Genomic DNA, 14,106 nt, shown 5'->3' on the forward strand with positions numbered 1-14,106 from the left:
TTATTTCTTTGCCTGGCATTTTCAGTAAACTAGCCCCTCATACAGGAATGATATATATTCTTTTTGCACTTGAAATTGGAGCATTTAAAATGTTAGCTGTAATCCAAATTGTTATTCCGGACTGTTCTGACTGTATGAATGTTTTGCTGCAATGACATACCATTATTTAGCTGGTTGTTGGTATATTTATCAGTTTTACTCTTTCTCAGAAATGTTAGACTTTAAATCTAACCACCGTTCTTGAGGTTTAAGATTTGATGCTACATGCTCAAACAGTACAATTACAAAACCTTGGTGTTTACCTTCTCTTCAATCTTCTGATGAACTGTTCTTTTCCAGTAAGACCTCTGTAGTCTGGGGCCTTGTTAAATTTGAAGGGAGCATAATAATTTATGCAAATTTATTTTGACATGTCTACCACATGCCATTATGCAAAACAACAGTTCGAAAGAAATCTATCTTTGATTCAAGAAATTTCATCTTTGGGGAATGATATTTCACTTGATATTTCTTTTCTCACATCAAACAGTGTCTTAAATAAGAACAGTTCAAAAATAAGTATCATGAAAGGAAAGTAGTATTATCATAGAACACTTGAACCTGAATTGCTTGCAGTTTATCATTGAATTGCTTACTTTGACATGTTTAATGAAAAAGCCCACTTCACTGTGTAGAATTTTATATTTACTTTTTGATAAGAATAATGATGAGCTTGCAAATATATCTTATTTTTCTTTAATTAGAACAATCTGTTGTGAGTGCTTAACTGTAGTTAATACGAATGCTTAGCTATTGCTGCATGTTTAAATGAAAATGTAAAATTTAATGTTTAGCCAAGATGTTAATGTTTTGTCTAAACAAAACTTAGAACAAACTGACCCAACTCACTACCCACCCTAATATAGGGTAACAGTAAGGTACAGTGAAAATTTCTTTGCTATTTTAAGATTTTACCCTTATCTGATTAGCATGCCTTCTACCATTAGCCCATTAGCATCAACAGCTCCCTAAAGAAGAGAACAGTTGTAACAAGTAGTAACTTGTCCTGCACTTCTGGAAGCTAAAGCTGAGCCTCAACACACTTTTTTTTTTTTTTTTTTCCTAGTTATTTTTTTCCCTTCTTCTTTTTTTAGAATTATTTATCAATTCACAAGTATCTTTATAGATGTAGTCTTCTCTTAATTGCCTGATCTGTTTGACAGCAGTATCAGTTAGGTTTTTTTAAACTCATACGAAGAATTCTGTCAAGGTTAGTGCAAAGATAATTTTGATTAGCTTCTCAATGCAACCAAATAAAAGAGGAAGCATTTTACCAATAAACTGCCCATGGGGAGCACGTGAATATTTTTTCATTTGGTGGGTGTAATATCATTTTATGTTCAATAGCGCTCTAAAATTCATAATACTTAGTATGTTGTCTCTAAAGGAAAGCTATTATGGTACTAAATGTACCCTCATCATCATAGTGTGTACTAGTTGCTCATTATCATGTATAAAAATCTTTGCAAATGGGAGGCAGGTATCTTAAAGCCCATAAGTGAAAATGATAAAACGAAATTTATTTTAACATTTAGATGTGTTTCTAATGTCTTATTCCCTGTCATGTTGTCACTGGTATGGAATGTTTTCTATTCCAGAGTAGCATTTCTCTCATTCTACATAAATATAAATATTTTTAGGAATCTCATTAATGTCCTTACGTTTGAGAATATTACTAAAACGTTTTAAGTATATAATATGATTAATGAAGGAGGATCTGGATTAAATGAGACTGCTATTTTTCTCACAAAATTCAGTCAAGTTTCAGTTCCTGGCTGGTTACTGTCCCAGCTGACATGCAGTGTGCCTAATGGTATAACATGGATACTTACCAGCAAACTAAAAAAAATAGCTAACTGCAGTCACATTTACATCAGATGTGCTGAGAAAAAGTTACATACCATAAGTGAAAATTTAATTGCAGTAAGCTGTTAAAAGCAGTGTTACTTGGTAAAGTTCTTTGGGCTTTTTTGTGGTGGTGTTTGGATTTGGGTTACACTAATTTGCAAATTGAAGCTAAATCCATTCCAGTAGCTTGAGGCAGCAGAGATAGGAAGTAAAACTTGGTTTACATGCTGGTATAAATGTTTTTAGAGTAAATAAGTTTAATTTAAATTGGATGAAAGCAAAGAAAACTTTCATGACATTTCCTTCTTATGTATTTGTTTTTATCAGGGTGAACAACTGTGTAGGATTCTCCAATTACAAATTTTTTCTTCTCTTCTTGGCTTACTCGCTACTGTATTGCCTTTTCATTGCTGCAACAGATTTGCAGTACTTTATCAAGTTTTGGACAGTAAGTACTCTGATCTACATACTGTCTTTGAAGTGTGTGGAGTTAATGCTGTGCAAAAAGTTTAAGATTCTAAGGGGACCTACAGAAAAGCTAAAGATAGACATTTTTACAAGGGCTTGTAGTGATAGCACAAGGAGAAATGGCTTTAAGCTGAAAGAGGGCATATATTGATTAGGTATTAGGAAGAAATTCTTTACTGTGAGGGTGGTGAGGCACTGGAACAGGTGGCCCAGAGAAGTTATCAATTCCCCATTCCTGGAAGTGTTCCAGGCCGAGTTGGATGGGGCTTTGAGCAACCTGGTCTAGCTGGAGGTGCCCCTGTCCATGGCAGGGTCTTGGGAACTCAGTGGTTGTTAAGGTCCCTTCCAAGCCAAGGCATGCTGTGATTCCAAGGCATTGCATTGTAAGCTAGTATCTCCTAATGTCATGTACAAAAGTATAGCCTATATATACGAACATAGCCTTCATTTTTTCAAATTATTCTTCTCTAAAAGACACTTCAGAGTTCAGATCTAAATTTCAGATTCTTGCTCTCAGTATTTATAGTTCCCAAGAAAGAGCCTGTTTCTTTAACTTAGATTCTATCACCACCCTAATTGCATGGCTGTCTGTACATAGAAGGTATATAATCCATTTATTGATATTCTTGTTGTGTGGTGTATTTGTCTGTGTGCTGAATTTGATTTGGCTGAATAGAGGATTATTAGTAATCAAATGAAATAGCTATTTCCCCAATTCTAATGGCTTTTTTTTTTTAATTTTCAGAATGGCCTTCCTGATACTCAAGCCAAGTTCCACATCATGTTTTTATTCTTTGCTGCAGCTATGTTTTCTGTCAGTTTGTCTTCTCTCTTTGGGTATCACTGTTGGCTTGTCAGCAAGAATAAATCTACATTAGGTAAGTAGATTTAATGCTTCTGTGTTTAATAGCAAAAAATCAATAATAAATGTATCGTATATGCATGAGGGTAATAGAGGAAGTGGGAAATTCTACACTGGTTCCTTGGATCTTGGTTAGAAGACTGCCAAGTTCTTCTGCTCCCTGGAAATTTTGACTCTTTCTCTCTTGTCCCAAAGGGCCAAGTTATTAATAAACTTAATGTTCTTCCTCTCACTGCTTTCCACCACAGTTTGTTAGCAGAAACTGAATAAAGTAAATAACATGAAATAAAATCAAGATAAATTCCTAATAAACGTTAGGTGGACTACTCCATGCTCGCACACATAATGCTTGAATGCACGTGTGTCTGATCACAAAACGTAATAAAGTCCAGAAGACTTAAGTTCTCTACTGCATGCTGGACTGCAGTAATGCCAATTTGCAATATAGTCATTAAAATTTCTAAAGCTCTAAATGCTTTCCTGTTGACGTAAGCTGATTTAAAGTAGGCCAATGAATTGACCTGTTTTTTCCTGGTTTTGGATTTGTTAATGATGATTAATGATGATTTTGTTGATTAATGGAAAACATTGAAAATAGGTATGTGTATCAATGGAAGAAAGCTTGTTTACTTCAAGATTTCCTCTGAGATTTTTGAGTTTCTTCAGTATTCTAACAAATCATTGACTTTCAACAATTTTTTACTGGTATTAATTTCTACTTAGTTATAAATAGAGCAACGTTTTATTAAAGATGCTTATTTGAACAGAAATAAATTAGTGTACTGTTTATAAACTGACCTATGATATATTATAAACTGGCCTATAATTATAATTTTAGTGCAAAAAAATTGTTCAAAAAAATGTGTTACACTTCTAATTCAACATTTCGCGTTTTCAAAACAAATGTAATCTCATACTGGCAATTTAACATGTTTCCTGCATACTTAATTTACTCAAAAAAATCTGAGTGTCTCTTCTTATTTTACTTTGGGAAACTGCTCAATATGTGAAGCCTTAAAAATGCAGTAATTTCGTAATGAAGCCATGATTAAGTGTGACTGTGCTTAAATCATCCTGGGAGTTCTTTTCCTAGCCTCACATGGGCATCTAAAAGGATGCCCCCATTTTCCCTTCCCCCTTCTTTAAAATCCATTGTAATTAATGCACACTGCATGTGGAAGGTCATTTCCAGCAGTTCTTGGCTAAGGTTTGACTGCAGAAGGACAGTCTCAGCATGGTTCTGACGTGGTTTGTGGGAGCTGTACTGTCAGGACATTAGGACAGAGCTTTCCTGCTATGTATAGCCAATTAAGGGAATTAAATAGCTATCAGTCACTTGGTGAAAAGTGAATGAATTTTCTGCTTCAGGCACTTTGCAACACTTGAAGCTATACTTAGCTCTCTTCTCCAGAAATTTAGGTTGGATGGCCGGGGGGAATAATCTGGGTCTATGAGCAAAGACATTTCTTTATGCAGTGGTAAAAACACACAGTATTTTCATACCCCAGTGTGTGTGTAAAGCTAGTCTTACTACTAAAGTAGGTTACCTTTTTCTTCTTTGCCATTATTTTTTTCTGTAATTAACCCTTTGTTTAGGTTTTTCTTTCTTGAAACTGTCTGTGGCATAGTCACAGACTGAAATCTTCATATAAACGTATCATGTCTTCTTAAAAACTGAGTTCCTCACTCTTCCTTGCCTTGGTGAGAGAGGAGGGTGAAAGAGACTTCCACCCTTCCTCAGCCGTTGGACTTGCTCCACGTGCACAGTGCCTGTGTAGCACTGACTTCGGCTTCCAAGAGTGCACTCACACTTTTTCTCATCATTTGGGCAGTACAGCCTTTCCTTTTGGGTGAATGGCAGTGCAATTGCCTAAGTACTGGTGGAGACTTCAACATGCTAACCTGCAAAGAGGTCTAATTAATCTTTTTCTTTTAAGAGGTCTTCAGAGCTCCCATATTTCGTCACAGAACAGATAAGAATGGCTTTAGCCTGGGCTTCAGCAAAAACCTAAGGCAGGTGTTTGGTGATGAGAAGAAATACTGGTTGCTGCCTGTGTTTTCAAGGTATGCTGTTCCTAATGCTTAATTTGTTTGAACTTTTGAATAATCAGGATCCAGAGCATTTGGGGGATGGTTTTTTGAAATAAGATATAGTAATAAATAAAAAAAATTTCTTCAAAGTTGAGAGTTTTTTGTACATATGACAGTAACTGTGAATTTTTCAGTTTAGGGGATGGTTGCTCCTTTCCAACTTGCCTTGTTAATCAGGATCCTGAGCAAGCTTCCACACCTGGTGGACTTAATTCAACATCCAAAAGGTAATCTGCTTTTGTTACCCATTTCAAATAGTTGATCATATTTTTCCTGTGCACACATAAACAAAATGATGTATAATATACTTAAAAGTGGTAAGCAAATGAAGAGTATTCTTTTAATAAATCCAAGTCATCTTTTAATAGTTAAGCTGTAAATCAGGTAATCCTCACATTTATATTTAAATTTATGGAAATGAGGCAGGGTGAGTTTTTCCCCTGATGAGCTTTGTCTCTGTTCAGTGACATCCCAGGGCCTGAATTTTTCACACCTGCCAAACAATCAGTATCAGCAGTATTCTTTATGCATACATATGAGATGGTTAGTCACACTGCCTGTGATACAAATCCATTGCCTTGCATGGCTTTTGGGGATGCCTGCTTTTTCTTGTCTGGTGAAAGCTGCTTCATATAAGGGAATCATCCCTAATGGCACTTGAGCCAAAGCACAGGAAGCTGAATATTAAATGTTGTTTCTGCTGATAATAGAACATGTTTTATTAATTCTTATCCTTAATGGACATTACATCTTTAAAGTGTGAAAAGTATGCATATTCTCCTTTAAATAAATTCATATTGCATCTTTTTTGAAACATTTGATAAGTATAGTGAATACATGGCTAAGAAATGATAATGGAATCATACTGACAATCTTTTATTCATAAAAGAAATATATGACATTTCAGCTTGCTGTTTATTGACGTTTTATCTTACCCCAGCATTCTGTAGCTTATGTTAGGAAAGAGATTTTGGAGATGTTCTCTCCATTATTTATCATGTCGAGTTTGTTGTAGTGAAGAAGAATATAGGTAGGAGTGCATTTGGGGCTGAAGTACATTTATTAATATAAAATAGCTGTCAGATTAAAAATCCCTGTGCTTTTTAGATTGTGCTTGCACTTGTGACAACTACAGTGTAATGTATGTAATGATAAAAAAGTAGTGATTCATCAGACAAGGAAAATACTGCGTATGACAAAGTGTTTGTAATGTGTGGTAAGATGATGAAAAATTACTGCAGTTCACTAATGTTCTTTTTATTGGTGCTACAGTGAGAACCATCTGTTTCCTGCAAAGCCTTTGCGTGATTCCCAGAGCCACCTACTTACAGATGCACCATCTTGGCCAGAAACTGCTGCAAAGGCTGACAAGGGCAAAGTTGGTAAGGAGTTGACTTATGCTGCAATGATTTGTGTTGTATAAACTAGTTTTGGAGGATATATTGTAACAATGACCACCGTCACATGGTTTGTATTCATGAACCAAAATTCATGAAGCTTTTTTTAAATGCATGCTTGTAGGAAGTTCCATGTGTCAAGCTGCTTTCCCAGTTAAGCCTGAGCAAGGGATATCAGAGCACTGATACCAGTAGGTGCTAATTATTTTTTAAGCTAGGCCTGATTTGACAGCAAATTTCTTATAAAAGAGGTGACACCAATTAGCAGCTAGTGAAAAGTTATGTTATAGACATGGGTCAGGACTTGGTAATACAGTAATGATATCAAAATTATTGTTAATTCAGGGTTGTATTATTTGCTGAAATAGACATGAGACCTTTTCCTGTGGGAATACTATTTTTTGTCTTTTAAGGTATGAGCAATCCTGCATTAACCATGGAAAATGAAACCTAATTTCCCTTAAAAGAAACATCTGAATATGTAAGGAAAGGTATGTTAATATTCTCTGTATTTATTATTTTAAGGAATGCACGAAAGAAAATTACGAAAACACTTCCTATTTGTTTTCTTTTCTTCAATTAATGTTTTTTACCACGTGTAGTAGCACATGAACATTTAGTTCAAACGTTTAGTTTTAAAATGAACCTCCTATTTCTTGATGTGTCATGGTTGCAAATTAGGTTGATCTTTATACTCATTGGTTTTTAGGTAATAGTCCATTTTTTTATTATTATTATTTATTATTATTCCCTTTATTTAGAAAGATGCTGAAAAGTGTGAGTATTCAAGCTGTTTAGCCAATATTTGTCACACTAAGTTTGAAAATTAGGCTGGTTCTTAACACTAAATGCAAAGATCATAGCTTTGTCTGCTAAAACAGGTAAAAGTCTATCAAATTATGAAGCAAAAAGGATTTAGTCTAATATATAAGCTATTAGTGTCTTGCTCTGAGTCACGTACTGAGCTGCATCCTATTTAATAGTAAAAATATGCTGCCTACTGAAGACAAAAGGTGTCCATATGACTTCCTGAGCATTTAATCACCTGTTGTCAAAAACAGCTGAGATTTTCTTGATTTCTTGCATTAATATCTTGCAACACAGACTTCTCAGAAAGCAGGTTTGAGAACCAGCTAGTAAATTATGTTAGGTACATAACAGGACATTTACCCTGGGTTGTGGAGAATGAACACAATCATCACGTTCATTCTAGTACTTAAATATAGCTAACTCCACCAAAACCTACGGAATTAAATTATTGTGTACTTAAATCAGGGAACTGCAGTGATTGTTACCTGATCCATTAGGAATTGTATTGCACTGTCAAGGCAGATTATAAAACTAGCAGGTGTGCAGATACCAACAGATGGGCCCATAGCTTGTATCAAAAGGTTCCCAAAAGTTCAGTTTAGTTCATGAGAGAAATTTAAAAACCTTTTGGCCCTTACATTCTGGTTTTGTGTTCAGTGATGAAGACACAGTCCCAGATATAGGTACATCTGCAAACTCGATGATAATGTGAAGTGTTAGAGGTGTTGAAAATGTGGGTGTCAGATGAACAGAGTTAAAGAGATGAGTGAAGGAAACTCAGATGGTGTCTGCAATTTTCACTGCTCTGTGTATGATATTTTAATATAAACCCCTCATTTCTAACCCTTTGTTCAAAATGTGAAACGTTGCATTTCTGCACTGCTTAATCCATCAGTTCTTTCAACAAAACAACAGCTTCCAGAAAAGACTAAATTACTTACCTTCAGTTACTTTTAATGTCTTACATGTTATCACTAATTAAAATATTGGAGACAGACTTTAAAGAAACAGATTCTTGGATTGTTAGAAGAAATACCATTAATTGCAACTAGTTTTATCAGGTTGGAGTTCTACTTTCTGAAGTCCTAACACTTTATTTACTTAAGTAATAGCTTTTAAACTTTAATCTTTATTTGAAGAGTGTGTACATTTTATTGGAAGTTTGTCATTCAGAGTACTCTGAATATCAGACATAGTCTGTGACTGTTCTAAAGATGTTAAAAGTGTGTGGATTTTCCTATCAGTTTAGCTTGATAAACATCTTGTGCTCTTTTTAAATTATTTTCTTCTTTTAGTCCAGTCTGAGAAAGAGTTGAGTTTGCTATCTGATTACTTCACTCTGTGGGGTTTGGGGGCTTTGTTTGGTCTTGTTTTTTCGTTTTGGAAGCATCCATTTTTTTTAAAGAGAGACTATTTCAGAGGAGGTTATGTTCCAAAGAGTAAGTCTAAAGTCACATAAAGGGGCTCCTGGAAGTTGGTTTTGCCTCACTTGGATTCATGCACTTTCAGAAGGGTAGTAAGAACTGGTAATTCTCTGGCATAAGCACCAGATTGGTTGTATCCTTAGCTCTGAGATATTTCTATGTGGCAGTTAAAACTTTCTAGACTAGTAACAAAAATGATAGATTACTGTCTACATATATGTCACATACAGTTGCTGGAATAAGAGCCTGTATATAAAAACTTTTTAACTACTATGCATTTAACTTCATTACATTACTGTCAATATAGGAATTATATTTGTTCCTAGGGATTCAATAGAACACTTTTAATAGAGCTGCTGAAGTCACCACAACAAAACCAAGTAATTTCATCTTAGGTATGAAAAATACAGCCTGCAGCCCCTGCCAATGTGTTAGAATTAGAATTTATGTCCCATTGAAGGATCTGTTCAATATCCTGTATCCTATATTCCTTCATATTTCAGCAGAGGACTGATTATCGAAAGTGCCAGATGTAGTTTACACTAATGTAATAGAGAATTATTTTTAAATTATGTTGGTATCTGGAAGTACTGTAAAAATAGCTCGTATCATTTTATAAACTGGTGGCCTGCTTGGTGTGTAGTGAGTACTTATCATTGTCATCCTGAAGTAGATTAATAACACACCTGTGAACAGTTTTATTCCTCTTTAGGGCGGGATTTTTATTCTGCTGTTAGTCACTTTCCCCTTCAAGTTGATGAGACTTGTTACAATAACATAATTTTTAAGTATTCTTTGATTCTAATAATGTGGTTTGTGATTAATATTCTGTTCCAGTTTAAGAGCAAGCTGTTGTTGGAAGGAAGATGCAGTCTTCCAAGTATCAGCCCTGTCGGCCAGCTGCTCCTGTCTGCTCTTCTATGGATGTGCTCAGAAAACAAACTGACAGATGATTAGCTGTCTCCATGTCACTGCTTGAAACACAAAACTAAACATACTACTTCTGAACCATATAAAGGATGTTCCAACTTAAAATTACTGGATTTGAATGGTGAAGGATGATTGAGTACTAGAAAGAGGAAAAAAAGAAGAGTCTGCGTTTACAATTGTAAAAATTCAATGGCTGGTTTTACTTTGATATTCAGCACAAGAAAAATGTGACCTCCGTACTATCAGTTCATGTTCTTGGCTTGGTTTTGAAAATTCACCTTTTAATTCAAATTGTTGTAAGTAGTTGACTTTAAAATCAAATTTTTGCACTACTGGCTTTATGAATTGGGAGAACAGCCAGTGTTGATTAGGAATAGTGTAGTGGCTTGGTGGACTGTATTTTCTTTTGAGCCTTTGATAAGCAATTTTTGAAGGTAAGAAGACCTAAGTGAAGTATCTGACTGTTTTTGGAACATTTTTTGGAAAACATTCTAAAAGCTCTGTTTTCCCAAAGGTCTGCGCTAGAGATAGTTTGAAAAGTTGCTGAGAAGGAAAAAAATCCTTTGGTTAATTGAATGCTACAGTGGGTCACTGCTCAGTGATGTGATGAAAAGCCTGTGTTCAGGTGGGTAATATGTAAATGAAACCGGCCAGCTGGGGATTTTGATGGATGCTTCACAGAATAGTCCTTTGAAATAGGATTTTATTGTCCCATTTGGAGCTCTTTCCCCTTTGTGAAGCAAATGTTGGCCCTGAACTTTGATCCAAAAGGCTTTGGACCAACCTGTGTTAGTTACTGAGGGCCACTGTCTTTCAAGCTCCTAATTTCCTATTAATCAATATTTCTCTCAGATTTCTGTTTTCAGTTTTTCTTCAAGACACTGCCTTTCTTACTGCATAACTTAATGAATACCATGTGCAGTCAAGGTGACTTATGTTATACTTGTGATATTTGCATTTACAGGACAATGGACTTTTGATTGCAATACCAAAAAGCCAAGCTGCTGCACATAGGAAATCCCATTCAATTAAGTTAGGAGCTAGCAGCTTTCTTAGGATCAGAGTTTACTGACCAGAATAAAAGACTCATTTTTGGCTTTCAAAGTCAAGGAAGTTTCAGCAACACAACTCTAATTGTCTTGTGCCTTTTATATACACTACATTTATGGTATCAGTGTTTACATTTAAATGCAAATTTCTATTCTGAAAACAACTTTAGGAGGAACTTAGTTATGTTTTCTAGGGGGCTAGATAAAAAGACAAGTCAAAAAAGAAAGGTGAAAACCTCTCAGACTACACTGAGTTCAGTTGAAATAGGAAAGTGCTTCTATTACCAAACCTGAGTTACTCAGTCGGTTGGTTCACAGTGTAAAGACGCCAGTCACTTGTTTAGGACACTGGCAGCAGGACTAAGTGATATAATTCTGAAAGCAAAAGATACTATAATTAACTCTTCTACCAGCAGGTAACTTCAAAATTTGTCTTTCTTGGGTTTGCAACTTAAGTGATAGCTGGTGTAGCAAAATGTGGCTTTTTTTTTTCCCCTCTAGTAAGGGAAAATGTATTTATTTTACTTTTTTTCTTTTAAATCTAAAAATTTTACCAGCCTGAAAACATCTATTTATTGCCAGAAGTGCCAGAGTGTGGATCCCTTGATGTAGAACACCTTTTTTAAACTAGCATGAAGGTAGCATACAGTTTACATTATGCCTGCAGAGATCTAGTTACCAAAAGATTTTTTGCAGCTCTTTATTCAGTGTTGTTCTGTCAGCTTACCTCATATTCGTGTTTGTTTAAAGGTGAACTTGTCAAGGGATAAGGGGGAGAGGGAAAATATATTTTTTAACACTTCAGGTTCTCTATCTGTAGAGTCTTGTTTTTTATGCAGTTAGTCACAGGGTGGTTTGTCATGGAGCATGCATTTAAAAATACTGAGTAGAAAGTTGAAATTCAGCTTCAGTGTGTCTTGCGCCATATTTTTATATAAAGACAAAAGATTTCCTCCCCAGCAAAACACATCATGGAAATAGAGCTCTCTAATACAGATGTCAGTCTCTCTGTGGCCAGGGCTCTGGGATCTCTCGGTAAGGCTGGGGATCAATGTAGAGAAAGGACAGGGATAAGGGATCAAGAAATGCCTGGCTTCTCCATGTCTCAGAAGTCGCACTGGGAAAGCACAATAGCCCTAAATAATCTGCAGCTCTGTTGCAGCCGGAGGCTGTCCCCCTCACAGAAAACTGATGGAGGCATAGGGAACAGACACTGATGAAGGGAGGAGAAAAAGAAGGAAAGGGTGGTAGCTTAGAGGTAAACATTGAGCAGATCTGAGCCAGGGGGCTGTAGCTATATCTGCTCTCTGGATGGGCATGAGCTGTGTCTCCATGAAGAGCACTGTCAGCAGGCTTTGAGTTTTCACTGTGTACAGTATGGACAAAATCGAGTTAATCATGCTCCAAAGTATAATTTCTGATGATATGACTCTACTTTTGGCTTTAAACTCTCTAATACTTTCTATAACAAAGTGAAAATTCTCTTTTTGACATACTGACCATTGTCAGTGTTACAATGCATGCAGGAGAATTTGTGAAGTCAGGATAGCAAGGATGCAATGTTGTTTGTCTGCATATACTGATTCTCCTGTCCTTTATATCCTTGCTAGGCACTTTACTACATACAGCCTTTTGTGTAATTTCTGTATTTTTTTTAAGGAGTGCTTTTTACCTACTGTACAGTTACTAATCTACTTTTTTGCTAAAAAGAAAATAATATCCCTGATATTTGTCTATGACTGCGTTTCAAGCTTTAGTGGAAACTGGATGAGTTCTGCAGACTCCTCAGATGGGCCTGAGTCCCAAATTACACCAGAGTTAAATTTATTTTGTATATATGTAAACAGTCATATGAACCATAGCTCCCTACATGTGTAGAAAATGTCTTTTATTTTTAGGTTAGAATGAATCCAAAACATCTGCACCAGAAATAGTCCACACATACCCTGTATCAGTAGATGTACTGGTGATGGAGTACTCAAAGTCTTCACAGAGAACTATTTTTGTTAAGAAAATGGAACACAATCTTTGTGAGCAGTTAAGTTAGAGCTGCTGTTTTGCACTTTAATTCTTTAACTGGAGAGAAAAAACACTGCCCAGTTTAGGTTATAGACTGAAAGTTCTTTAGTAAACTATGACTGGGCATAGTCTACTAAAGAATGAGACAGGTAATGAATGAAACACAAAATCACAGAGTGGCATAGGTTGGAAGGGACCACCACTGAGGTTATCTGGTCCCTGCTCAAGCAGCATAATCCTAGAGCACATTGCACAGTATGAAATACAGATGGTTCTTGAGTATCTCTTGTGAGGGACACTCCAGAAAGGAAACAAGTTTGTTTCAGTGTGTGGAATGCTGTAGCTGTTTTTCATCATTATTTGGACTGAAACCAAATTTCCCTTAAAAGAAACATCTGAATATGTAAGGAAAGGTATGTTAATATTCTCTATATTTATTATTTTATTTGATGATTCCTTACCATTTGAAGAGTGCACAAAAGAAAATTACTGAAATACTTCCTAACTGTTTTCTTCAATTAATTTTTTAATTAACTGAGAGTTCTTCCCCTGGTTTGGTTGACTGGTGTGTGGAGGGGTGGGGGGAAATATATTTCTACATAAATTTAGTGTATAACTTTGCCACATGTTAATGTATTGCTCACATTAATAAATGCTTCATGTTCAGCATGCCATGTATGTAGTAGTCACTGACACACTACTATCAGTTTTACTAATGGTGTCCCTGAACAGCAGAACATCATCTCTACTAGGGCTTCACTAATAACATAGTTGCTGTAAATGTCGCCCCTCGCCCCTTCACCAGGAGTCTTGGACTTTTATAGGTGTATTTCCATTCTCCAAGGTTCACCTCACAAGCACTGACACTGGAAGAGGTTGAGAAGGAACCAGTTCTTTTATCATCTCTCATGGGTGATACACTCTATGCCTTTATGCTGGTAGAGCAGACAGACCTGCCCTGCTTTTTGAGTACTGTTGATGGTCAAAAAGATGGAATTTTGACCCCCAGAAAAGGAGGGGGAGGTGTCATAAACCCCCTACACTTTATAGAAGTGAGAAGGTACAATAAAGGTAGCTAGTAACCAGGATTGTCACCCACAGTAGCTTTGCTTCATGAGGGTTCTCCACTTCCTACCAGGATAGATTCTTCAGAGCTGCCTGACTTTCCC

General features: G+C 36.0%; 1 protein-coding gene across 3 annotated transcripts in view; it reads left to right on the forward strand.

Annotated features, from left to right (window-relative positions):
• Positions 1–13,606, forward strand: part of ZDHHC2 (zinc finger DHHC-type palmitoyltransferase 2) — a 35,211-nt gene extending 21,605 nt beyond the window's left edge. For 2 of the 3 annotated variants that reach the window (XM_053941214.1, XM_053941216.1), the window contains 7 exons: positions 2,215–2,335; positions 3,101–3,233; positions 5,155–5,281; positions 5,443–5,535; positions 6,581–6,690; positions 7,119–7,196; positions 9,777–13,606. In XM_053941214.1, coding sequence (XP_053797189.1) covers positions 2,215–2,335; positions 3,101–3,233; positions 5,155–5,281; positions 5,443–5,535; positions 6,581–6,690; positions 7,119–7,159 — 625 coding nt within the window. In that variant the 3' untranslated portion in view covers positions 7,160–7,196; positions 9,777–13,606. The remainder of the gene's footprint in view (positions 1–2,214; positions 2,336–3,100; positions 3,234–5,154; positions 5,282–5,442; positions 5,536–6,580; positions 6,691–7,118; positions 7,197–9,776) is intronic. The other variant, XR_008430619.1, reaches the window with a different exon arrangement.
• Positions 13,607–14,106: the final 500 nt, after the last annotated feature.

The sequence above is a fragment of the Vidua chalybeata genome, chromosome 4 (assembly GCF_026979565.1).
Source record: "Vidua chalybeata isolate OUT-0048 chromosome 4, bVidCha1 merged haplotype, whole genome shotgun sequence".
Taxonomy (NCBI): domain Eukaryota; kingdom Metazoa; phylum Chordata; class Aves; order Passeriformes; family Viduidae; genus Vidua; species Vidua chalybeata.